The sequence below is a fragment of the Conger conger genome, chromosome 9 (assembly GCF_963514075.1).
Source record: "Conger conger chromosome 9, fConCon1.1, whole genome shotgun sequence".
Lineage (NCBI taxonomy): Eukaryota > Metazoa > Chordata > Actinopteri > Anguilliformes > Congridae > Conger > Conger conger.
In genome coordinates this window covers 15,933,663-15,960,813 of record NC_083768.1, presented here as the reverse complement: position 1 = coordinate 15,960,813, position 27,151 = coordinate 15,933,663, and the positions used below count along the sequence as shown (strand labels likewise).

The 27,151-nt window shown below is 42.3% G+C and overlaps 2 protein-coding genes across 3 annotated transcripts; one reads left to right on the top strand and one right to left on the bottom strand.

The window, feature by feature from the left end:
• Positions 1-4,983: 4,983 nt before the first annotated feature.
• On the bottom strand, positions 4,984-11,255 carry LOC133136476 (cell division control protein 42 homolog). Of its 2 annotated transcripts, none has more exons than XM_061253987.1 (6): positions 11,207-11,255; positions 9,915-10,019; positions 9,279-9,351; positions 9,032-9,141; positions 8,495-8,692; positions 4,984-5,866 (listed from the first exon to the last, which is right to left on the bottom strand). In XM_061253987.1, exons 2-6 carry the CDS (start codon positions 10,017-10,019, stop codon positions 5,777-5,779), a joined length of 576 nt encoding a protein of 191 aa, XP_061109971.1. In that variant the 5' UTR covers positions 11,207-11,255; the 3' UTR covers positions 4,984-5,776. The 2 variants fall into 2 exon arrangements, with proteins under 2 accessions (XP_061109971.1, XP_061109972.1); XM_061253988.1 differs by having other exon boundaries at positions 11,076-11,208.
• An 8,995-nt stretch (positions 11,256-20,250) lies between these two features.
• LOC133137957 (myeloid leukemia factor 2-like) lies at positions 20,251-26,933 on the top strand. The gene is made up of 7 exons (XM_061256386.1): positions 20,251-21,179; positions 21,855-21,966; positions 22,079-22,114; positions 22,576-22,629; positions 22,741-22,869; positions 23,354-23,513; positions 24,707-26,933. The coding sequence occupies exons 1-7, from the start codon at positions 21,136-21,138 to the stop codon at positions 24,922-24,924; spliced, it is 753 nt and encodes a 250-aa protein (XP_061112370.1). The 5' UTR covers positions 20,251-21,135; the 3' UTR covers positions 24,925-26,933.
• The last annotated feature ends 218 nt before the right edge of the window (positions 26,934-27,151 follow it).

Sequence of the window (27,151 nt, the reverse complement as noted above, 5' to 3'; positions counted from 1 at the left end):
CTGGATATCCCAAATTGTGTGGGGCAGATTTGTCCAAAGATTTTCTCATTCATCATATCTATGACATATAATGACAATTAAATGCCAACTAGTTTTGTTCATGATATTGAAATAAACCTACACATACAAATGATTCATAAGTGACTATGAATTCAATTAAACGACTCGTTTTCAATTGATGTCTTGCGGAAAATATATGAAAGAGCGCCCCCTATTGCTCTAAACATGACAATATCGTTAGGCATTCTGCACGCGCACAAAGTGGTTGACAGAAATCCATAAATTTCGTCCGTGATGCGTCATCGGCTTGTATGCGGAGCCTTGCGTGGGGGAAAAACCTACGTCGGCTTTTGTTCTGGACAGCGTCCCATTGTCGATCATTGCTATTTTTCGTATTTAAATAAATAATGATGTCAGCAAATTACATGCAATCCTTATTTCATATTCACCAGCAGATACATTTTTGGCAAAATAAAGAGAACAGGAGTGGAATAAATGGACTGCATTTTTATATAGCACTTTACAATGGATGCATCTCATTCACCCATTCACACACACACACACCAAAGGTGATAGGCTGCCATGCAATGCACCAACCAGCTCTTTGGGAGCAATTGGAGGTTAGGCGTCTTAACCGGCCAAGTGCTAGACGACTGCTCTTACCTCCTGAGCTAATGTCGCCCCGATGAGTGTTGTCCTTATTGTGGTTAGAGTGGGAAAATGATTCAACTCAGTGGCCTGAGGTAGGCTATCATTCCCTGACATTAACCTGTTTTATCTTATTGAATCTCCTTTACACACATTAGTTACATTATGAGCCACAACCATGAAAAGTAGACTGACTAGCTAGCTGATCATAACTGATCGCTTTCACTTTTGACATTTGATTGTCGAAGCAGTGTTGACAATATCATTTTGTGAGCTAGTGCCCTGTTAGCTTTTGATAGCCACTGGTTTCTTAACAATTCAATACAAATGCAAATCTAGGTTTTTAAATCAGTTTGCTAATTTAAAGTCTTAACTGGCCTGGCCACTTTGCTGATTTCTTATGAAACTCCGCATTTTCCCCTTTGGGGCTTGGGCCAATTGGCCTGGAGAGTTTATGATGTTTTTGTGGGCACTGAATGCCAAGTGATCTGGCATTTTATGCAATATAAAATGCTGAGCTAATTTATACTATTCTTAGATTGTTGTGTCTGCATTACCACAGAGCAGCCGCCTAGGACACAGTGCACACAGGGCATGCTGCAAAATATTGTTTTACACCAAAGCATCTTTAGCCTATAGTGTTGTGTGGTTTGATTTGTTTTTATAAATCTAGGCCGTGATTCTGCACTGAGGATTAGCATTTTCCTTTTCAGGGATTCTAAAAATGGTGGTTTCAGTTTATGGGCCAATAACTCTCAAGTTTGTTTCGAGACTGTCTGCTCTCAGTTCTTTTTTCTTGCTTTTTATGGTAAGGTTAGTTTTGTTTTTGCGTGTTTCGGCTCTTTTGCTATTGAATGGTGATATGGAGGCTGGCATTGCCAGATCTGATCTGATGTTTCTACGAAGCTGCAAAATTTTCTCCCATATTCTTTCCAGCAGTAATGTTCCCTTTGAACTTTTGCAGCAATTGCATAAGGTGGAGGTAATGGTACTGAGACCCTTATTTTAGTTCCAAAGGTGATTATTAAACCCAAGACATTAGACCAGATGTTTGTTGGTATTAAGGAATTAAGTTCACTGGAGGGACTACATTCATTTTCAACCCTGATTTCCAACTCGTATCTCCATTCCCCTTCTCTCTATCTCTCTCTCTCTGTTGTCTATTCATCTGTGTCTCACTTTCACATATTCTCACTTTATCAATCTCTTTGGGGGTATTTCAACAGAAAAAAAACATTGCAAAGTCTATTGTAAAGGACATTACCAAAGTACACACATTAGGCCAAATGGTTCTTTGCCCTACTTTATTTGTAAACCCACTTCAGACTGCTGAGGTTAGCTGATTCAGTGCTGCAGTGGAGTGGGCTGGGTGGACTTAGGCTTTACGTACTGGAGAAAGAGCAGGTATATCACATGCGTGTGAAATATCTGTGCTGTGCCCAGCTCTGGTAGACATAGGGTGAAGGGTTTATAATCGATGCTGATGTCCAGCCCTGCTGGAAGACAGAGGTCCTCTCCCCGCACGGGCGGGTGACCTCCAGTGGAAGGAAATACATTGGATTTATCCGACTGGCAGTATGGCCGGCAGGTTGAATCTCGATCTACAAAAAGAGTACTTTCTATGCCATCAGCAGGATATGCTCTGTGTGTTTATGAGTGTCCTAAGGCACAAGCAGTGTTAGAGCTGCTGGTTTGGAAACCCCAATTTGTATAAATCTGTCTTGTGAGCAGAGCCTGTCCTTTCTTGACTTTAAAAGCTATGGTCATTGAATGTATACTTTCAGTGTGCCACAATCTTGAATGTGCATTTTAACAGTGCTTCCTACACTTCCTACATGTGTCCTCTCAGACACACAGTACATCCTGTACCACAGTATCCAGGTGTTTGTACATTCTGCAGCACCAGTCTGCCCGTGCATGATGAGGTGACTTAGCCGCAGTCGTGCTCTGTGTGCAGGAACCACTCCACTTCCTGATGCAGTGTTGGTCCTGAGCCATAATGTGCATCACTGTGTCAGCAGACCTAAACAGAGGAGGCTTATTAATTAGTTTTCCTTGTTTTGTTAGTAGGCAGAAAAGTCCCTGGAATTCAGGGGTAATAGATTCATAGTTGATTACATGCGTAGATTGATCCAAGTAGTTTAATGAAGATGGTCGCTAAATGCCTAGAAAAGTGCACCGTGTTTATTTTCCCATAGAATAATTCTAAGGGCCATGAAAACCTACCCAGATATCTATAACTGCCCCATGTCAAAATATATTTGCCTTACTTCTCTGTTTATTCACCCCTGCTTCCACTTCCATGTGTGGGCGCATTGGCTAAGGTGGTAAGAGCAGTCGTCTGGCAGTCGGAGTGTTGCCGGTTCGATCCCGCCCTGGGTGTGTCGAAGTGTCCTTGAGCAAGACACCTCACCCCCAATTTACCGTTGGCATGCGAGTTTGAGTGTGTGTATGAATGGGTAAATGAGAGGCATCAATTGGATAGCTCTTTGGATAAAGGCGCTATATAAATGCCAACATTTACCATTCTTCAGTGCTTCAGCCTGGCACCTCTGAAATGGGTCTAGGGGGGCGGTTGGTGATGCACCAACGTTCTCTTCCTAGTTTTAGTATCAATAACAGTCACAAAACATTTGCAAGGAGAAGTGACAAAGGTTTTTTGAAAAGTCCATATTAGAGCACAATTCCCTCTCCACCTCCCCCCTGTGGTCAGCTCTCTGTGTTAACATTTATTTGATAAGATGATTAACATCGTCTGATAATTATGCACATACGCCATGTTACGTGGGAAATCATTTTAAAAACAGCTCAGAAAAATTGCAGTTAGACCCTAAAATATGCATACGTCTACCAACATTGCAATTGTTTTACTTGAATCAGTACAGAACACAAATCGAACGCAAATGTAGAACTGAATGAGCAGTTCAGGCCTGTAAGGCCATTCTCAATCACATCTTCAGCATAAACTCAAAATGACCTCACTACCTGAAAAAGCTTGTAGATCAGGGGCTAGCAAAGGTTGGGTACAGTAATAGTTCATCCTAGAAAGACAGTTTCCCCCCCCCTAACTGCCTATATGCCATGTAATAATGCTTCCATCTCTTCAAGCACAAAGCAAATCATCTCTTGCAATTTCACCAATTCATTTTGTTAAAACATTTACACTTTTAATATGCTCCCGAAAGTTTTTTTTGTCTACATCTAGAGCTGAAATTCAAAAAAATATTATTCAGAAAATGTAAACATTCAATACAACTATTCAGTCAGTGACATTTTTTCTTGTTTCTGCTCTGTACTCCAGCAAACAGGTGAAATAAAACAATCACTATGTAGTGCAGTCTTCCAGGATTTTGACACATCCTGTACAGCCATTTCTATACATATCCCCCCCCCCAAATTTTAAGGGACTAAAGAATATTGGACAAATGAACACAAACTGAAATAATCCTATTCAATATTTAATCACAAATCCTTGAATGCCGCAGTCAATGACTGCCTGAAGTCTATGACCCATAGGCATCAGCGGATGCTGGACATCATGCCAGGTGATGCTCTGCCAGGCCTGTACTGCAGCCCTCTTCAGCTCCTGCTTGTTTCAGGGCCTGACTTCAGCAAGTGGAATGCATATTAATTTCAATTGAGGTCAGGTGATTGCAGCATCCCAACAGTTTTGAGGCATTTGCTTGGATGTGGGCAGACAAGATGTTTCTGTATACCCCGGCATTCATCCTGCAGGGACATCATCAATGAGCAAGTGAGCCAGTTCCAGTGGCAGCCATGCATGCCCAAGCCATAACACTAGCTCCACCATGTTTCACAGATGAGGTTGTATGCTTTGGAAGATGGCCGGTTCCCTTTTTCTCCACACTTTCCTCTTTCCACCACTTTCAAGTTGATCCTTGTCCACAACACTTCCAGAACTCCAGAGGTTAATGTACATTTTTGCCAACTGCCATTCTATTCTTGAGGCTTGCCAGGGGTTTGCATCTTGTGGTGAACCCTCTGAGGTAATGCTGGCATAGTCTTCTCCTGATGGTCCTCTGACACATCCTAGGCCTACATCCTAGAGAGTGTTCTGGGTCTGTTCAACAGTTACAAAGGGATTTTTTGTCATCCACTAGACTGGTCTCCTGTCGTTTGCAGTCACTGCTGAGCTCACCAGTGCATTCTTGTTTCTTAACAATGTACCAGTGTACATTCAGCCTAATGCACATACAAGAAGCAAGAAAAATGGGATTGAATCAAGAACACTGCACACCAAGCAATAAAGTATTCGATTAGCCAATCGGCAATAAAAGCGACATTGCCGTGGTGATAAAATGAATAACCGTAGTCGGCCATTAGAACCATTTTTATTAGACATTCCTTGATTACACCCAGAGGAATTATTCAGATCAGTAATTTACACATTAGAAATATGATTGTTATGTCATTAATAAACTGCAACCTAAGTGAAAGTTTTGCACAAAAATCTGAAAATAATAAAAACAATAAAAAACTCAAGTCTTAAAATTGAAAACCGCTAAAAATCCCCCAATAGAGGAAAACAAAATATTTATAATATTAATAACATCATACTCCAAAAAAAGACAATATAAATTCAGTTCTCTGTGGCCAGCAGATTGCTAGAGAAAAATACACTTGAAGTTCCCATTATTAACCAGAAGGTGGCAGCAGGTGGAGAAAAGTAGATAAGTATGCATTTTGTTTCCAGTCTGCAGAGATTAACGGTTAGCAATATTCTGGCCAGCTCATTCTTTACGTCGAAATATCATAATTCACCATTCCGCCTTCCAGAGCTCGAAACTGCAAGGTTAACAAAAAATTCAATTTCAATCTTTGTCCATGCGGGGAGAAAAAATAAAAATAATAAAAAAATAAAAAATAAAAAAAGAATGACTAACTCCCTCTCTTCTTGGACTCTCCTTACAAAACTGGGTTTTGATTGGGTGAGAAATTCTCCCCCCACTTGCTCCCCTCGGGATTGGCTGAAGGCACTGTGTCAACGAGTCGGCCCCTCTGTCCGTTTCCTTTCCTGTCACACCCACCCTTCCTTCCCCGCTCCCCTATTCCTCTTCCATTGCCTTCCTGTCTTCTCTCCGGTTTCTCCCGCCCTCCTGCTCTCCCTCTATAGCAGAGCGCAGCGCTTCTTGGGCTTGGTTTCGGGCTGCTCCAGTGCAGCCAGGATGGCCTCGTCGAACACGTTCTTCAGCCCTCGCTGAGACAGAGGGAACAGATCTGCGTTAGCGGGCCCTCTCAGAGTGCAAACGCAACTCAAACAGAGCAGGGTAAGTTGTCACAGGGGTACATTGTCACACTGTTAATTCCTCCAACACTAGAGTCACTACCGTCAAAACCGGTCGTTGCAGAAATGTAAGAGTGAAAAGTGTGACAATATGCCCCACTCTCCCCTATATCACAACGCAGGATTACACAGTTAGCTGGGTAAGTTCACCCATTAAAACCCGGGACCCTTCCTAAACTGGAACATGGCCTAGAGTAAAAAAAGCTGTTGCAGGTTTTACTCAGAATTTATCCAGCTAACTCAGTAATCCTGCTCTGCGATATACCCCACAGGACTGACAAATATACCCAACGCAGGACCACACAAGACTGGACCAGACCGGATCAGGCAGAAAGGGACAGGGCATTGGCATTAGCTACCATTTAACCCTCACATGTACGCAGTCGCAGCCAGCAACCATCAATCTGTGGAAGCGGACCCAGAGCTCGACACTGCTGTGAGGTTAGGGGCACCAGCACAGAGGAATGGGGAATACACAGTATGTTCAGCTCCACTGAATACCACAGAGTGAGAGCCCTGGACGGTCTCAGTGGGCACTGGATTTCACACAGCTGCCTAATGCCTCATTACGTAGGTCAGTTTTGCAAGGGCTGCTTTTAACATAGGCGGTAACATGCATTAAATACACACTAATCTCCCAGTTCCTCTGTAATTCGCCACAAATTACTCAACATACAACAAGATTAAAGAAGTGGGTGCAGTGGTAGCAAACTATGTGTTTAGTTTGACAGTCAGCACTTGGTGGCTAACGGGGTTAAACGTAGATAAAATAAGGTCTTTGCTACGGTTTAATATGTGCATTAGAATGCTTCCCAGTACTTTACTGATGTACACGTTTGCAACATTCTCCAGAATACACCAATCATTATTAAAAATGCTGTACCAACTTGTCTATAAACACTTATATTTCATATATTGATATGTGGGGGGGGGGGGGAATTATTCAGGTCCTGGAGCATCCGTTAAGATTGTATGAACTGTTCATGATGTCATCTAATTAAGCAACTCACTTATGTGTACTCGTATAAGCAGATAATATTTAATTATATGATATGATTAAGTGTATATCGACAAGTTCATACAGTTTTAAACTTTTTTAAAAACTGGTTAAAGCAGGTGGTTTATTTAATGGCAGTTAACAGACATTTGCAGCATTTGGTCACAAGGAATGTCCATATGAATCTGTCAATGGTAACAATGATAAGATGTCACTTAGCACAAACAGAAATTCAGCCAGGATGGACACCATTGCAGGAATATGATGCATATCCAATACATGACTGCATTTAACTGAACAGTGCCTGATACCAACTGACACATTAACAACTGCAGTATGCATTCTGGGCTTGGAACTAGAGCTCCATCAATCTTTTCAGCTTTCTTCCTTAATTGGTTTTGGATGGACTGTCGCATACTTAAAGTGAAAGCGAATGGCTCCGCCAGAACTTGCAGATCCTCCGTGATCAGACCGCGCTTACTCAACATACAACAGGATGTGACAAATTTGCCGAACGCTCCCAAAAACATCTACGAGCAGCGCTAACGCCCAGAAGGCAAGAACAATACGGCTTTGAGCCAGGGAGGTTTACCGCTTCAAATTAAAAGTTTTCAGCCATACAACAGGTTTAACCGGATTCACTCAAATGGCGTGACGTGTACAGTCAATCAGCCAGCTGAAATTTCTGGTGTGTCGCATGCCAATCACACCTGTCCCGTGTCAGTAGTCACTGCTTCATCGGCCGTAAGGTACCCTGCGTACAGTACCTTCTAAATTCAGCACCCGGCACTCAAGTAGGACTAATTACAGTGAACAGAGCTTTGCTATGGTTACCTTTTCTTTTATATACAACACACAAATACTTGTGAGTTATATGAATCCAGGCCAAGACTAATTTCTCTTTCTGACAGCTGTACAGTGACCGGTGCAGCTGCACTGCGCTTGTCTACATTAGCCAGTGGGCCTTTGCTAGAATGTTCCATTATTCAAATGACCACAGATCTGATCTACCTGCATCAATCCACTCACTGGTATGCGGTTGGGCCAGATTCTTGACTCCGAATCAGAGTGGTTGAAGCACTTCTAATATCAGGCGGAATGGAAACGGATATGGTTTCGGTTGCGATTGACAGGAACCGCATTGACATGGTAAGTAGGTGCTGTCATCGGGTGCTTCTCCCTGCTGAGCCACACCGATGTGCATTTCAGTTAATTGCTCTCTTGCTTTTCATTTATACAAAGAGAACCGTTTGACCATAAGGCACAGTGGCAACTCACAGATGAATACCTTCTGTAAAAATGTTTTTGGCCAGCTGAGCTAAATAGACATTGGCGTGCGGATTTGCCTGCCGCAGTTAAAAACAGAAAGACTTAAGAAAAACTATTCTAAGGATACACTGTGTTCAACACACAATACAATTGTGAGGAATGCATCTGAAATGTCAGTGTGCCTTCCAGTAATGTTCAGTCTTTCATTGGGTCACTGCAATCACATTCACAATAGCCGTAATTAGCACCCGGTAACATTGCAGCACATACGGTACCTGTGTAAGGGCAGAGCACTCCACATATTTGACAGCGCGCAGGTCCCTCGCCAGCTTATCCCCACTCTCAGGGGACTGGGGACGCTGTTTGTTCTTGGCTAGCTTCTCCACCGTGTTGCTGTCGTCCCGCAGGTCCATTTGAGTGCCCACCAGCAGGAAGGGCGTGTTGGGGCAGTGGTGAGTGATCTCAGGTACCCACTGAGGAGGAGGGGGAAAGACAAACAGGGTCAGACAGGGCGGAGGAAGTGTGAGACACAGAGGAAAGATAGAGAGAGGGAAGGGAGAGAAAGAACAAGATAGAATGGGAGAAGGCGGACAGGGTGTACATATCAAAACTGAGAATTATGCAGCAAGACGCACCATGAGACCAAAACAGATCAGTGCAGACACTAACCGGTTACATGCCTGACTGACTAACTGCTAACACCCTACACCACAATCCACTGAAACAGAACGAAAAACGAGGTGCAGACAGACGGAATGAAGAGAAACGTAGACGAGCCGAACGGAGACTCGAGGGCAAAGCTGCGAGCTGACCTTCTCCCTGACGTTCTCGAAGGAGGACGGGGACACCACGGAGAAGCAGACAAGGAACACGTCCGTCTGGGGGTAGCTGAGCGGCCGGAGCCGGTCGTAGTCTTCCTGGCCTGAAGGCAGACAGGGAAGGGGTCACATTGAAAAATCAGCCACAACAGCACATGGGAACGGTTGTGAATGGAGACAGGGCAGCCATATTGTTGCCTCTAATGCCGCAGGGGGGAGAGGAGGCGTGGCCACATTTTACCTGCAGTGTCAAACAGCCCCAGCGTGTAGGGCTCTCCACCAATCATCACCGTCACCGCGTAGTTATCAAACACCTGCCGAGGAGAAGAGGGCATGAGCACAGAGAGACGACCGCTATGGTGAAATTATCTGAGCCTTACTCAATCCAGACCTGTCTGAACCCTCCTGAATCTCAGTCAGTGTCAGAGAGATGACCGGGTTCTGGGAGTAGCAAACTCAACATTTGTGGCAGCAAGCCACAAATTCAGCATTTTTCTGAACTGACCCATGTGAAAAAATAATAAACTAAGCATTGACATAAGGAAACTGGATGTATAATTTGGTTTATGTATAAAATAGTATACTCCGGGTATTCTTCAGCGTAGTTTTTTTCACATGGGGAACCATTTGGATGAACCATTGGGGAACCTCCTTGGATGTCATGAGAGTCTTGGCATTAATCGGCCGTAATTTCACAGCTTGAAGTGCGGCTTCTGACACTGACATCAAGAGAGCTGACTCACTCCGGGTCATCTGCATCCCTCAAAACTGCACCCAGGATCAGATTAACAAGGATAGATCCTGACCGCCTACCATCTTAAATAAAATCTGGATAGTGTTCTTCGATGTAGAATTGGCCAGAATCTCTGCTTCTCACCGTGGGCACATATTCAGAAGGGAATTTGTTAGTCGTGTAGGAGATCAGCAGGCAGGTTTTTCCCACAGCACCGTCCCCCACCACAACACACTTTATTGTCTGCATCTACAGAAACACAGATGAGGAGAGAAAGAGGTTAACACATTACCAGCACACTGGCTTCAGCACAATGTGAATACTGCCATTGTGTGCTGAATTGGAGAAGAATCTTTACTATCTTAATCACTGAAAAACAGCAGCAAGCCATCAGAATTACCAAACAGGAGGGAAATATGTGATGACAGCACAGGGTTATAACACTTTAATATCCATGCCAAAGCATTTGTATTCATCATTCTTTTCTTAATTTTGCTGTTGAGAAGATGGAATACTGTCAGTCCTACTGATGTGATGTATACATGTACATACACACCAGCGTTCCAACCCTTAATGATATAACCCTTAAATAGTATCAGCAGTACAATGGAAATGATTGTTGACTGCACAATGAAACGTTGGCAAACTGCTGCATAGAATGCATTTCAGAAATGTGGCAATATGAATCAGCATTGGGACACCAACAGATTTACAACTACAATACCTGCTAACGTTAACTGGAGATATGCAAAATGTTGATGACACAAAACCTATTCACTTCCGTGTACAATACAAAGCAAAGTCTGGGACTCATCGCTGTCGGTAACTGCTAAATGCCAGTCAACCACTTCCTCAGCCACGTTTAGCAGTAAGCACAGATATCGTTGCATAAAGTCAATTATAAACTGTCTTTAAACTATACTATTCTTGAAATCCAAAACAAGCGTATGGACAGCTAATGTTAATCAGCAACAATGCTCGTCTAAATTATATACCTGTCAGTGTTTTAAAAGTAAGCAACACCTACTAGCAAGCTAGCAGTAAGTTAGCAATATTTTTCATTTAACATTAATCTCAAGCTACAAAGCAACGTTAGCAACCGTTCTGTGGATGATTATACATATAAAGGAAGTTCTTAAATTACTTTTTAAACTTTTTAAAAGTTGTTCAAACTTAGAAACTGGTTAGCCATTTTACGATGGCCAGAATAACGTTTGCCGGTTAGCTAGGCTAGCAATCTAGCTGGGCGCTTCCACTTAGCTAGCATGCTATCTTGGTAGTTCCTACGAAATAAAAATACATCACCTCAAAAACTGCCTATGGTTAGTATTGTAAAATGAACTTCATTCTAAATCGTTAGGTAAATATGATTAGTGATGTCGCCGTCAAACGTAGCAGTTTTCCTTCCAGAATTGAACTGCTAGCTACCAACTCACCCTCTCAATCCAACAAGGCGTTGTTACATCCGGGTTTACTTGCGAGAGCAGCAGTATCGATGTAACCGGTAGTAGGGGCGTGTCATTAAAGTAACCCACCCCTAAAAAAATTAAGAATAATACAATTTTAAAAAATATAAATAAAATAAAAATAATTATAATTATAATAATAATAGTTGTTGTGACTGATTCTTATTTATGCCAAATTAAACAATCATCCTTAAAAATCAAAATGTGTGCACAACTGCTTTGTGGGGACTGGATGATGCACTGTGATGACAGGTGAGGTAGCTCATAACTTAGGTAGGACTGCCACTAATTTTTCTGTATTACAAACGTTCATTGGCATTTGTCAGTCGCTGAAATCTGTATTGTCAAAATTATAGATGCTGTTACAGATTACTGTAACTATATTCAGTTTTAGTAGTGATTGATTGTATGTATGAATCCAGAGTCAGAATAAGTATTTGGCAAATGAAACTTGAAGCAATCCAAAAGCAATTCGATTACACACTTTATGCAATCCAACATATTACGTATGTTACCAATTACATTGTAATTATTACCTGACTACATTTTCCAAGAAATCCACCAAAAACTCACAATATTCCACTGAACTAACTTATAACCTACTCTTCTTTTACTCCCCCACACTCTCCACCATCAACTCAACCCCCACCGTCTTCCAGGAGAGCACACTGCAGGAAGAGATCAGCAGTCATCGTCCTGAAAGAGAAAGCATGGAAGAGGTTGGTGGCCTGCTACGTGACCACCTCAGCATATCACATGAATATTGTGTCTGTGTACAGAACTGAAAAAGAATTCAATGCATCTAAATAGTGTAGAACAGAACAACTAAACAAGAGTATCAGTGTGGAGTAGTGGTCATACCACTGAGCTTGTGATCACATTGTTGTGCAGGTCATCTGTCGACAGATTAATTTTCAGTTCCATTTTCAGTAAACTTGACAACAGGAATGTTTATGTTGCACAAAGATAGGACCAAAAATGTGGCAGACTGCTATAGCAAGAATCTAATCCCAGAATAAGTAGCCAACAAATGGGGTGTGTAATATAGATGACGTTTTCCTCTGAAAATTAATCAATGGTAGTCCCTCAGATGATGACTGTCCTATTGTATTTTTATACTGGAATCACATGGTACTAACAGTTTCAGAGTGGGCCCACGGGTCGGTTCATGAGATGAGACTCCTTGGAATCCGGGTAGAAATCAGTGGGCAATGCAACCTAAATCAATCCTAGTTGGATAATTGTGCAATGTGAATGAGAGAAAGTCACATGAAAACAATGGTCTGGTTTGGAAGGAACTTATGACTACCTTGAAATGTAAATATTTTTACAGCCCTCTAAAAATATGTTTCAGAAGGCACGTCAGAGACATGAATGGTTTTGGTATATAAATGATTCTCCCGGACACTTTTGAGCGGGCTTGAACCAATAACATTTGGAATAGGTATCAAAAACATTTTTCATTACTGATTTTCTCTTACTCTGAATTTCTGTTGTTCACAACCTAAACCAGAAAATGAATAAACATAGACATCCGCCACTGTGTTATTAAATGACTACAAGATGGTAGTTCAAATGAATGTGTTTTAATTAATAGGCTTTGTTGAAAATCAAATAGTTTTATCAAGTTAGTTCTCCTTGTCTATAGAAAATTACAGGTGCGTGTGTGTGTGTGTGTGTGTGTGTGCATGCGTATACCTCCATCCGAGTATTTGCGTGATCAAACTGTATAATCAGTATTAGCAGCAGAACTGCTGCCTGTGCATGGGGTCAGTGCACCACCATCTGGCCTCTGTAAAAATGATATCCTTGAAAATAGTTCATATTTGTAATGGTTCACCACATATTTCTAAATACTGCATTGTCTAATTATGAAGCTTTTGTTAACATGTACTTTGCTTGACAATATAATTTGCTTGCAATAAATTAACACTTCAAATGTGATCATTGAAATAATGTAATAATAATTAATTAATTCATTCATTATCCTAACCCGCTTATCCTGAACAGGGTTGCAGGGGGGCTGGAGCCTATCCCAGCATACATTGGGCGAAAGGCAGAAATACACCCTGGACAGGTCGCCAGTCCATCGCAGGGCACACACACCATTCACTCACACACACTCATACCTATGGGCAATTTAGACTCTCCAATCAGCCTAACCTGTATGTCTTTGGACTGTGGGAGGAAACCGGGGTACCCGGAGGAAACCCACGCAAACACGGGGAAAACAAGCAAACTCTGCACAGAGAAGCCCCGGCCGACAGGGATTCGAACCCAGGACCTCCTTGCTGTGAGGCGGCAGTGCTACCCACTGCACCATCCGTGCTGCCCCTGTAGTAGTAGTAGTAGTAGTAGTAGTAGTAGTAGTAGTAGTAGTAGTAGTAGTAGTAGTAGTAGTAGTAGTAGTAGTAGTAGTAGTAGTAGTAGTAGTAGTAGTAGTAGTAGTAGTAGTAGTAGTAGTAGTAGTAGTAGTAGTAGTAGTAATAATAATAATAATAATAAAAATAAAAATAAAAATAATAATAATAATAATAATAATAATAAAAATAATAATAATAATTAAATCTAATTAGAACCAAATAGAACAATAGCTATTTTAGAACCAAAAAATGGGATACCAAATAATTATTGAGAAATACAATCAATGGTCTTCCAAATCATCATTTTCAGATGTTTGCAAAGGAAACCAAAATAAGTAATTTATACCTTAAAAACATTTTATTCATGCAAAATGATCTTTATAAATGTATACTGACGATATATCTTCAACAGAAGAAAATCACATAGAGACATACTTTTTTAAGCATAGTCGCAACAGCCTTTTTAGAGTCGCTGGGCTCATTCCAATCGCTTATTTTTCTCCACGTTTTTCCTTTCCTTGCTCCTGACCTGTAAATCGATCAAGGTCCAGCATATCTAAGAACATTCCAAACCCTTAAATGTTCCTTCTAGGGGTGTGTCCCATTATCCCCATTATCATGGAGCAGCAATGTGATATGGAAATACTCTATGGAGTGATCCTTCACACCTAAGAAAAGGAGAAGCCCTTACTCATACGTACATATTGAGAGATCACATTCACTAATCAGTGGGAAAGTCTCTGTTTGGAGAGTGTGAGGCCCTCTTCATATCCACCATAGCAGAGGAAGGGCTTCTCAGCTTTCCGCAGGGCAATAGTTGTATTGATGTTGCACTGAGTGCTTTAATTGGTATAATGACAAGGCATTTCATCCTCTGCGTTAAATAAAGGTGGAGGGTGCTAAGCTGCTATCTCAATAGCTTGATTCATATAGCTAGCAGATAAGACTTGAGGAAGAAATGGGTTGGGCCAGAGTGTCACTCCTGAACCATCCGGATTCCACCTCAATCACCTTGGGTCTACAGAGTTCACCGACTCGCTTAGCAGAGGTAATTGCAAGGAGGAAAGCAGTCTTACTTGACGGCCATTTGTGATCAATCCCTGACAGGGGTTCAAATGGGAGTAAACAGAGAGCCTCAAGCACTAGAGGCAGATCTCATGTTGGTACGTGGGTAACATGTGGTACCCTTACAACTACCTTTAGAAATTGTATGGTTATCAATTCTAATGTGCCGGTTCGAAATGGCAGCCATGTGCACCTTCAGAGCAGAAGCTGACCACCCTCCATCCAGCTAGGGTTGCCACACATTCCAGGATTGTTCTCTTTTTTGAGCGACTGCCCTGGAAAATGACTATTCTTTCCTGGGACACAAATTGTCCCAGTTTTTTCTACTTCGAAATGTCAGAGTTCCAAATAAAACGGGATCTTTCTACTGCTATTCTGTTTTTTCCTCTTTACGTTTAGACATCCAATCCCATGTCTGTAAACAGGTAAAAATACAGTAAGTAAAACACAGCGATGATTGGCCATATTCCTTCTTAGCAGAAATTGACAGCAGAAATACGTAAGTTTACCTTATCACCTAGCAACTGCTGCACGTGCTGTCAGTCTGGCGTGTGCATTCACTTCAACAACCCCACCGTGGGAAAGTTAGAGGTAAGAGCCTAATACTTCTGATTTATTTTTTATCTTGTCAGTTTTATAAAATGGGAGGACAAATGGATGAGGAGGATGAGAGAACAAAATCAGACAAGCAACCAACAGCAAAAAAAAGTACAACTCAGACTGGGCAAAGAGAACACTTTTCTGAAATGATAATGGCGAATGTTCCGGTTTTTCACGAATCAAATGTGGCAGCCCTAAGTCCCGCAGAGTCTGGAGGAAGTGCAGCAGAACTGTGACTGAGCTGTGCAATGGGTCTTCATTCTAACGGATGCACCCTTCTGAGAACAATCTCCATCGACAACCGTGGAGTGACCTAGTCATGGCGGCTCTAGTGTTGTATGGTCTGAACAACAGATCTGTCACAGGCCCTCCAGGGGCTACAGCAACAGCTGTAGGTGACTGGGGTCTGGGTGCTATATTTGTCCTTCCAGCTGGGACCGTAGATCCTGTCTGCAAGGAAGCCGCCATGGTGTCCCATGGAGGAGCATATGAAGCAGTGGGAACCACGGCCTCCCCGGCCAGTTTGGGGCCGCTCGGAGAAGCTTGCGGCTGCTCTGCCAGACATGGTGTAGCATTGTTGGTTTTAGTGGGATTGGCGAACGCGCATGTGCCAATGCGTCCTGCCTTGGTGGGGTTTCTATCTCCGTTAAGGAGAACCAGAGGGGGCAGTGGCTCATTGATTTAGAAGGAAAAAAGTCCACCTCCGCTCTGCTATATTGCAGCCAAATCATATCATAAGTTGTGGTGGAGTCGCCATTCCTCTAGGGTCTGCCATCCGGTTCTGCACCCCGGAGAGATGGATGGCTGGACAAGGGAAGGCCAACTGTGCCAGCTGTAAGTATTGGGGTGACCTGGTGCCCCCCTGGTGGTTTATATGGAACACTGTAGATGTGTTGTCTGACCGTAAAAGAACACCTTTGTTCTTGAGAAAGGGCAGGAAGTGCTTGAAGGCTAGATTAACAGTCCTGAGTTCCGGGACATGTATATGTTCTAGCCTCTACTGAGGGGACCGCAGTCCTCTGACAGTTCTGTGCTGCCAGATCCTGTGAGGGAGGCATCTGTTGTCACCACCTCCCATCTTGAGGGGATTAGGCCCAGGGGAACTCCTGTGGTCAGAAATGATTCCCTTTGCCATGGAAGTAAGGTGAAGAGTAACTGAGTGAGTGCTGAGTAACCTTGACCTGCATGTGCCTGTGCCGCTTGGGGTCCAGGTTAAGGCTGTTGACCCACACTTGGAAGGGGTGCAACGCCAAAAGACCGAGAGGGATGAGAGGTGAGGTTGCTACTAGCATATCCATTTGTCTCAGGTATGTGTTCATGGTCAGCTCCCTGACATTAGAAGATGCTTTTTACCCATTACATTACATTAATGGCATTTGGCAGATGCTCTTATCCAGAGCGACGTACAACAAAGTGCATACCCATAACCAGGGATAAGTGCGCTGAAAGACCCTAGAGGGAAGTACAATTTCAACTGCTACCTGCACAACAAAGATAAGGACCAGGGCCTATTAGAATTTTTTTTTTTTTTTTTTTTTACAAATAAACAAAGCAAAAGTATGACCAAACCCCTTAACTAGCAAAACACTGCTTACCTAGCCAAACTAAAAATACTGATACACAAAAAAGTAAATCACAGAAAGACAACAATTAAGGTTCACAGGGAGGTAGGGAGGGACGGGGAGAGGTGCTGCTTGAAGAGGTGCATCTTCAGTTTGCGCTTGAAGGTGGGAAGAGATTCTACAGTTCTGACCTCAACGGGGAGTTCGTTCCACCACCATGGAGCCAGAACAGACAGTAGTCATGAGCGTGAGGTGGAAGTTCAGAGAGGGGGAGGTGCCAAGCCGCCTGTGGAGGCTGAACGAAGAGTCTGGCAGGGGTGTAGGGTTTGATGATTTTTTGTAGGTAAGCTGGGGAAGACCTCTTAACTTCTTGGAAGGCTAGCACCAATGTTTTGAATTTGATGCAAGCCATGACAGGCAGCCAGTGGAGGGAAGTAAGCAGGGGGGTGACGTGAATATTTGGGAAGGTTGAAGACCAGACGAGCTGCTGCATTCTGGATAAGTTGGAGGGGTCTGATGGCGGACACTGGGAGGCCAGCCAAAAGGGAATTGCAGTAGTCCAGGTGGGACAGAACCATCGCTTGGACCAGGAGCTGGGTCGAGTAGGGGGTGAAAAAGGGACGGATTCTCCGTATGTTGTAAAGGAAGAACCTGCATGACCGGGTCACCGCCGCAATGTTCTCGGAGAGGGACAGTCTGATGTCTATCACCACGCCGAGGTTCCTTGCACTACCCGCTAAGGAGAAGGATGTTAGATTTTGATGTTTTCTTTAGTAATATATTTTTATTCACAGTCTCAATAGTAAAAGCTGTATGTCTCCACTCCTTATCCTGTCTCTGTCTGGGTGTTAAGTACCTTTTGTAATGCAAGCTCTCCCCCAAAAAGCCGAGAGCCATTTGGAAAGCAACCCCAGGTGATTGAATTATCACGTGTGAGACTTCCTCCTAGCTAGATCCCCATTTGTTTAGAAATTGTACTTAAGCTGTGCCATGTTTCAATATTGGTGTGTTAGATTGAAGAGCTGACAAATAAAGAGATTGTCTTTCACCAACGGAACCGAGTTAAGACTTGTCTTTTCCCTCAACGAAATTGCAAGTACCAGCAGCGAACAGAGTTTTTAATTGAAGAGAAAACGAAGCAATTCTTCAAGGAGTAGCCTCCATTTTGCAGGAATCTAGGTGTATGGCAATTAATGTTACTTTCTGACTGGGCAGAAGTGAGCTCTTGTCATAGCTGACTGTGAGGCCCAGTTTTGACACCGGGGACAGTAAGTGATTGGGTTGTGTCCTCTATTATGCAGTCCTGTGTGTGGGCACAGACTAGCCAATCTTTCAGATATGAAGCTTTAAATTGGCTGAATGTGCAAGATCATATTTCTCATGGCTTATAGTTGAAGTGAAATATTGCCCCCATTGCCTGTGCCCAAAGTGTGTATTGCATCAAGATATGGTCTATAATCAGGATTAAGAATACATTTATTTTAACCATGAAGGTATTCCGTACGGGTGATGACTTGGTATGTATAGATATCAACATTATATTACTATGCTTTATTTGTGAATGTGTCATGACTGTACGTTTATGCTCACATATGACTTTTCATTCTTAAAGGTTTTTGTTGAGGTTTTTTTTGTGTTCTTTGCATTCTGTATAGATACAACATATTAACTATTTGTAACTCTACTCCTGTTATTCACTCTAATACAAACTACATTTTTATTTCATTCATATCCCTACATACAGCACAATCAGATAAAAGTGTTAATCCCCAAAACTGGTAGCTATTTTGTATAACGTCTTTAGACCCTGCTATCTGTTAAGCTATGCATGATATATCTACAATTCTGTTTTATTCATGTCAATACACAAAGACTGCCTGAAGGAAGTATGAGGCAAATTGGAAACATGAGCCCTAAATCCTGGTTGAATTTTGATGGAGAACCAAAAATAAAAAATGATTAAAAATGCAAATGGTGGGCGCCTATGCGGGGGTTCATGGCCTGCTTGCTGTTGTGCTCTTTCATTCAGAGCAATTCTGGAAACGCAGCAAGGTCAGGAGGAGATTTTTATTTATTTTATTTATTGAAGCACAAATACAATACAAATGTATATACAGGAACATACAGGAGTATATCAGCAGGAAATGGGCATAGAATTTAAATACAGAATATATCAGATAATGTCTTGGTCTTCATGGCTTTAGAATTTGAGCAATGATTTATACTGTCCATTTATACTGTCTATCTGTAAAAAGGCCTTAAATGCTATAAAATTTGGTTTCTGATTAGCAAATTAGCTGGAATGGATATGATATTTAGCTAAGATTAAGATAAGTTTGATAACATACATTTTGTTTACATTCACCTTATCATTTTTAGAAACTCAAATGGAACATTTTCCATTTTCAGTTTAAAAAAACAACTGATTTTACAATTTATCGAATAATTTAAATCATTGTGTGAAATATATGTATTCCCAAAATACACCAGTTATTGTTTCATTAGTATTATTACAGTGTGCATAGTGTCCATATCAATTTAACATTTTTTAAGGTTTGCTTTAACTGGGCAATATCTGTGCTGCACCTTACTCACTTGTCAGTATTCCAAATGAAATCTACAGCAGGTTTAGAAAAAAATATATCGTTGAATAATATCGCTAATACACTTATTGCTGGCTTTTGCACTCAATAAGGGACATGCACTCAGTGACCACTTTATTGGGTATTTATTAGACTTATTTTTTAGACTTATAAAGCCTTTTGCTGCTGTAGCCTATCCACTCAGAGGTTTGACACGTTGTGTATTCAGAGAAGCTCTTCTGCATACCACTGTTATAATGCGTGGTTATTTGTGTTACTGTCACCTGCCTGTCCACTTTAACCAATCTAGCCTTTCTCCTCTGATCTCTGTCATTAACAATGCATTTTTCCGCTTCTCAGTGGATGTTTTTAGTTTTTTTGCACCATTCTCTGCACCTCTATATAATACTTGTGGGAAGTTGTATGTATTCAAGGAGGAAAATGGTACTTAGGATATTAAGTCTACCACAATAAAGTTCCTTCAACACTGACATTGCTTTCAACATAATGGATTTTCTTTTTCTTTTTTTTTATCAAACAGGATTTCATGTACATTTTGTGCAAATTTATTTGGGGCAATTAGAGGGGTTAAAATTCCCTCTAGTGTTTTTGTCTTTCTCTATTATAATGCCAATTTAACCTTATGTTTGATAGAAATCCCTGATATAACAGTATAGCAATACTTAAAATGAAGAAGGTCACATTTCGGTATATTCTGAGACCAGAGCCCAGTGAAAAATTATTTATTACCTTAATTGCTTTGCCAGAGGTCAGGTGCAGATGCAGCAATTTTGCTGTGTCCGGTGCCGTATTTCGTGGACAAAACAGGCCAGTTTTACAGATTTGTTTGACGCCATTTCCGGTGTGTCCTTAGGTAACATGGAATGTTCGTCGTCTTCACCTGGTGTTTCGCTTTAAATTTACATTTTACATTTAACATATTGCGAACTCGTTTATGTATGTATGTGTAAACTGGCATTCGATATTTTTATTTTTGGAAAAAAAAGCGGAGCCTGTGAGTTTTGTACTTGTTTAAACAGATCGGAGCATATGCACAGAAAACAACAATCAGCAAAGTCGTCCTCTTGGCTTCCATTGTCAGTTTCACTTCGGCGTTCTAGCATTTGCGAAAACAGTAACGCGACTCGCGTGTTTTTTTTTTTGTTGTTTTTTTTTGCAAAGCCATTTTAGCTGACTGGAAAACTGCCTAGTAAACCAAATAAGTGATATGTAGGATGATTAGTTAGCTACCTATTCGTTTCGCTTGCTAGCGTGTAAACATTGTTCTATCCAGTGCTTGCTAGCTAGGTAGCCAGTCCCCCTTTGCCATTTGTCATTTTCCGGGGAAATTCAATGAAAATTAATTGCTGGCATGCACATTATTGTGTTTTGTGAGAATGCATATTATGAGGTTAGTTAACACTACCGTCAAATGTGTGTGTGGTGTCTCATAAATTGAAACGAGAAACATTTAGCGAGCAGGTCAATTCGATAGCATTAGCAAGCCAGGTAGCTAGCTAATATTAGCTAGGCTAGCTAACATAGTAAACTTGTAGCTATTCACTAGCAAGTGCTTGCTGTGTGTACTTATAGAATAGCGTTAGCCAGCTGTTCTCATCATTATTGCTAAATGCTTGATTTTCAATTTACTCGGTAGATAGCTGGTAGTTTACAGTACTTATTTGAGAAATTTGAACCGAATAAACGAAACTGCTGGATAAACAAAAATGTTTCGGTACCTAAGTGACGTGGATGAGAGCCCGTATGTGATGTAAGTATCTTGCAAACATTTCCTAACATTAACAACTCACAACTCCTGTTTTCTCTTACTTTTAGCTATTTGCATTGACACGCTGTACGAAAACTGCAAATTAAGCGCAAACCGTTTTGAAACTAGGCCGAACGCCTTGTGAGACTTGAAAGAGCAGTACTTACAATTGCAGTACGGACGGGTAACGCAGCAGTCAAACTTTTTCGAGACCAATGTGCATTGACTGATTTTGAATACAACAACCCAAACGGGGAATGGATATGAACGTTCAAGTGACTGAAATTAAGTGCGGTTTAGTATGTACATTGTCTGTTCCTGGGTGGGCAATATCATAGAATTTCACGCACTGTCAAATGTGCATACTAATATGTAAACTGTAAACTAAACCGTATCTGCTGGCTTGTGGATTGTTTCAGCACTTTGTGCTTAAATTTAGTAATTTATTGGCTAAAGTGTCCTTGTTTCCAAGGCCCAAATTGGCCTCTGATTGAAAGGAAATCACAAAACCTTTCAGGCACTGTCATTCTCCTGGATGTTTCCTGTCCTTTTTATTTTTCAGACAAGAAATACTACAGTACAGTAACACACCTGTGCCAAAACGATACAAAGAATTTTAGGGAACATTTTCTGTAATGGACCTTGAGGATATTACTGAGTGTGTCTGTGACTTTGCAGGGATCCATTCTCAGCTCATCGGCAGCAAATGCGAAGTATGTTTGGCTCATATGGCTTTGAACCGTTTTCCTTCACCCCTCAAATACAGCCACCACGGAACCCCCCTATCCAGGTGATTGTGCATGCGTGCGTGCATGCATGCGTTACTCCGTGTTCTTTGGACGAGGTCACTGTTACTCATGAGATTTTCATTGAATGATTGATGTTCTTGCTCTTGTTCACAGGCGGGTGCCTTGGCTCCCTATGGAATGATGGGACTGGTAAGGCCTTCGGTGTATCATTTTGTCTTCACTTTATTTATTTTAATTTTCTTTTTTTTAGTTAAAGACCCACATGCATATTTTCTGTGCTTTTAATATAATTCTGAAGCTTTCATACTGATCCAAATACATTTTGGTAGCAGTATGTACATTTAAGATCAAAATTTTTCCAAGCCGTTTGTAAAACTATTTCCCACATGGCATGGTATATGTTTTTGTGTAATTCTGATGACGTTGCTAAATGTTGAGATCTCACTACAGGAGGTGGAGGGGGAGGGGCAATTGGGATCTGGAGACGGGGTTCGGGACTTTTCAGAAAACCTACATCACTGTACGTTGCTAGTGTTTTGTCTGTGTTTTGGATACTGAAGCCAGGAAGAGAATGCTGATATGTGTGGGCCTTTAACATTGTTGTTTGTTAGCCTTGCTCCATCGTTCTAAACTCCTGGTTTGTCCTGCAGGGAGGAGGCTTCATGGACATGTTTGGAATGATGGGAGGGATGATGGAGAGTATGGTGGGTGTCACTTCCTCACGTGTCACTGCTACATCTGCTTCTTATTGGTCTCGAGCCTATTACACTGATCCCTGACCCCTTCTTACTGCTGCTGTCCTGTTTCTCACCCAGGACCGAATGTCCGGCACCCCTGCCTGTCAGACGTACTCTTCCTCCACGGTCATCTCCTACTCTTCCTCGGGCTCTGGTGCCCCACGAGTCTATCAGCAGTCCAGTAGCACCAGGACCGCTCCCGGCGGGGTGAGGAGGGCTGGGGGTGGTGAAGGAGAGCAAAGCCGGCCAGAGGGTTTTTAAAATAACTCCTATTACATGATATTACATTTTAGCACACGCTTTAATCCAAAGCGATGTACAAGAAAAGTGCATACGAGAGTCATAGAACCCACTACAGAACAGGTTGGGTGAGGTGCATGTGATCTTAACCTAGGACCTGCACCCTGATATTCGGTTTGAAGAAATGCTTAGTAGCCGTGCCAATGATCTGCCTTAAAATGGGTACGTTTCGGGTTGAGTGTATGTAATCTAGGCAGTCCTTTACTGGGATTTTCACTCGTTTCTGGTTGGAAATAATTGGCTTGGAATTTCAAAGGACTGAATTCATTCCAGTGAATTGGTGAAACGCTGTTGAAAAGCGAGCGTCTAATTTCTATGTGCAGCAGGGAGCAGTTGATGCGGATCGCTGCGGGGGTAGTTAGCCTCTCTCTCTCGGTCTTGTCCTCTCCAGATAAGGGAAACGCGGCAGGCCATGCGGGACAGCGAGAGCGGGCTGGAGCGCATGTCCATCGGACACCACATCCGCGAGCGCGGCCACGTCATGGAGAGGTCCCGCAACCACCGCACGGGCGACCGCGAGGAGAGGCAGGACTTCATCAACCTGGAAGAGAGTGAGCCCCCCCCTTCAACAAAACCAGCGCCAGGTGTCAGCGCCATCGCTCCTGCTGCGTTCATGTGCTCCTCGGAAGGCCTGATTATCACGCGACACGCTCCAAGTGCTCTTAGTCAGAAATGAGCAACAACAACAAAAAAATTATAATGTAATGGATACCGTTATTTTTGTGGCTACCATTTTATTTATGAATATAAGCACCACTGCACTTTTTCAGTCAACATCTTGCGCATTTGGGCTTGCTGAAACATGAGAACTACAAATTAATTGTGTCCTCACTGTTTTGTTGACATCAGTCGGCTGGTGCGTAGCAGGGTATAACCACCGACTTGCTTTGCAGTTAGATTACAAGAAACGGCGTTCACAAAACACAAAAACTGCACATTAACACACACTAAAATACTAATGCTAAATGTAACGAATAAGAAATGCTTATAAGTGGTCATGGCTTAACCTTTTTTCACCATTTTGCTTTGAGGACATGCCTCTAACTCAGGAACTTGTATCATAGGAAAATCAAGTGCACATGACTCGTGAATGCGATATTTCCGACAGCACATGAACGCAGCAGATTTCCCTGGAAAGCAAGGAGGAGCTTCACCAATCATGGAGTTTGTTGGTAGGAAGGAAAGGAGCAACCTCAATGGTGATTGGTGGATGCTTTCTGACGATGCGTCCAGGAGCCTTTTTTTGATGGCGGGAATATAGTTGGGAGGCATTTACCAATTACCGTTGTTTTATTTGTTGTTACTAAAGTACTCTGATTGGTGGAGAACTCCCCTCTGGTTCCTGACTGAAAGGTGATGGCACCACTAGTCACTGTTACCTCTGTCCAAAGGGTCTTATCACCTTTCTTTGAATGAGTGTCCATTGTCCAACCTATGAGGGGACAAAGTTAAAACGGAAGGCTTAGAGCTGATAATGTTTAATTCTCTCATGTTACTCTGTAAAGTGTCTTTGTGACAGTCTTCTGTGAAGAGCGCTATACAAAAATAAATGTAATTAAATTGAAAAATTGAGAGCGTGAAAGAAAGGAAGAGCCAGGATGAGGCGAAAGAGGGAGCGTGTGGGAGAGACGAGCCTAAACGCTAATCTGCTACAGGAGTAGGAGGGCGCAGCGCTGAGTCAGCATGTGGGAGTCTCCATTCGGGATGTCGAGTCAACCAAACTACCCTCTGCCCCCTGGTGTAGGCGAGGCCTCTGCCTTCGATGACGAGTGGAGGCGGGAGGCGGGCAGGTACCCGCCTCCGAGCGCCCGGGGATTGGACTACGGCCGTGACAGACGGGCGGCGGCGGGCGGGCAGCAGCTGGCCCTCACAGCCCCCCCCGGTGACTCCTCCCCGCCCCCCCCTCACCACGACTCCCCGCGGCACCGCCCACCCCCTTCTCGCCCGCGCTACGATTGGTGAGCGGGCGACGAGAGCCGGGCAACGGGAACAGAGGAACTAATCGGTTAAAATCAACATGGAATACAATGACGGCACAGTAACAAGTACTATTGCATTGTATGGTGAGTCTGCCTCAATTGCAGCAAACATCCGGAGATTAATTAGGAGATCGCCTTTGATATAAAACGTTTAACTACTGCGTTGGTCTCTGCAATTCTCACCAGTGCATTAAAGCTTATTTTCTTTTGTATGGAACGTCTGAGGATCGCCAACGGATCCCTCTGGAGTGCCAGTAGGATGCGTTTATGTGCTGCGGAGGATGTTGTAGCGTACTGTTCACAACGTTTGCACATCTCAGTCGACCCTGCTCATTTACACAGACTGGGCTTTTATATTACCACATCAAAATTAAAGGAGGTGTGCTTTTGGAGTTTTGGTCCATTGTGATAATTAAATCTCAATGATTGTTTCTGAATACATATTCAGTGTCTAAGGAACTTTAAATGAAACTCTGGCTTCTCGACTTAAAGTTGTTGGGTGAGGAGGTGAGTAATAGAGTAAGTGAAGTGGGTTGCACTTTTAAAATGGCACATTTACGATACCGTTGGATAGGAAGGAGAGCACTCTATTTCAGCCTACCTCAGTGATGACTAAACTCCTCTGTTTTTAAAGGTGTCATCAGTCCATTCCATGGCATTTCTGTAAGGAATCAAGACTTCAAAGATATGTTAAGAATTCTGATGTGAATTTAGCTATGCAGTAATTGAACCTTGCAGTCAAATATGGGTTTGCTTTTAATTGAGCATTTTGAACAATGCATCTCATCTTGGTTTGCAAAATTATATTTCATTACTGTGAACGGTGAGACACTTGCAGTGGGTGGCAGGAGATTGTGTATTTAAAAAAAAAAAAAAAAAAAAATTTTCCTTGCCTGTATTATAGGTTGACATTTTTCATAAAAATTGCTAGGTGGTGTAGGCGCAGTGAGTTTTGTGCAAAACCTTTTTATTTTTTATTATTTTTTTTTAAAACAACCCAGTGTATGTGTAAAAATGAGTTGGCAGAATAGGCAACAAAAAAAAAACCAAAAGAAAAAGGTTTTCCGGTGCGGAGTGCATGCGATTTCACAAGTGGAGATTACGCAGAACAAGCGTTTGAACAAGAGGCTTTCTCTCGCCACTTTTCTTGGCCCTGTTGGTGCATTTGGTTACTGTTCCTCTGAACAGCCAAGTGCATATGGCGCGATTATAATTTAATTACATTTTGACGGACGGATGGCAAGCTATCTCAGCCTGGCTTGTGCATACCCGAGCGACCAATCAGAATGTGCGATTGCTTGCTCTGCAGGTCTTGATGGTCTCGCGTTTGATCTAGTTTGAAGCCGCCTTTCAATTAGACTAGCGGGATTTGCTGCAATTGAACCAGAGATCACACTTGACACACACCTATTTTTGACGGAGCCCTCTCATACAGTCCTTATAAATATGTATTCCTTGTGCCCATTGGCATTTTTGTTTTCTTCTTTTCAACCCAAATGTTTTTGCAGATTTAATAAAATTCTTCTATGTGGGATGCCCAGACCAATGTAGTGCTGAGAATGTGTAACAATTTCAATGTTCCCTGTGTTTAAAATGGTAATGTTTGGTCCTAGTCAGTTAACTCCACCTCGGTCATGAGTTTTTTTGTTTTTTCTTCCTCCCCCCTCTTGATAACATGTAAAGGCTATTGCATTGATGCTGTGAAAACAGGATGATAAGGGACAGAAGGGCATAGTAAGTGGTCATTGAAGAGGTCTGCTATAATGGGACTGTACAATCTACATGCCTCAGAACATTATATATGAACATTATGCAACATCGCATACACACACACACACACACACACGACATGCTGCTAAAACAGTATTACATAACACATTTGGTCCAAGTAGGTTGGTGTAGACGCTGAGGTCTCTGCGTGGGTTGAATTGTACACTGTAGACTAATTACGAAACTTAATATTCATAAATAAACATTGTTAAATAATTGGAAGAGCGTGTATTGTCTGACTCGATGACTGTAAAGTCAGCTGTTTTAGAAATCCGACTTCATTTGACTCATCTCTCTCCCTATGTCCCTCAGGTCTGTGTTTATTAGGTGACTTTGTTGATTTAATTTGTGTAATCAGAAATCAGATGCTGCACTATAGGACATGACATGAAGTCCATAACAAAAACCTCAACGTCCATTTACTTTGTTTGAAAACGTCT

Coding starts and splice junctions, on each gene's coding strand:
- LOC133136476 (XM_061253987.1), bottom strand. CDS start 10,019: ATGCAGACAATAAAGTGTGTTGTGGTGGGGGACGGTGCTGTGGGAAAA. Junction 9,352..9,914: donor CTTCTGAATATGTGCCCACG/GTGAGAAGCAGA, acceptor TCTCCTCGGCAG/GTGTTTGATAACTACGCGGT. Junction 9,142..9,278: donor GGGGCTGTTTGACACTGCAG/GTAAAATGTGGC, acceptor GTCTGCCTTCAG/GCCAGGAAGACTACGACCGG.
- LOC133137957 (XM_061256386.1), top strand. CDS start 21,136: ATGTTTCGGTACCTAAGTGACGTGGATGAGAGCCCGTATGTGAT. Junction 21,967..22,078: donor CACGGAACCCCCCTATCCAG/GTGATTGTGCAT, acceptor TCTTGTTCACAG/GCGGGTGCCTTGGCTCCCTA. Junction 22,115..22,575: donor CCTATGGAATGATGGGACTG/GTAAGGCCTTCG, acceptor TTTGTCCTGCAG/GGAGGAGGCTTCATGGACAT.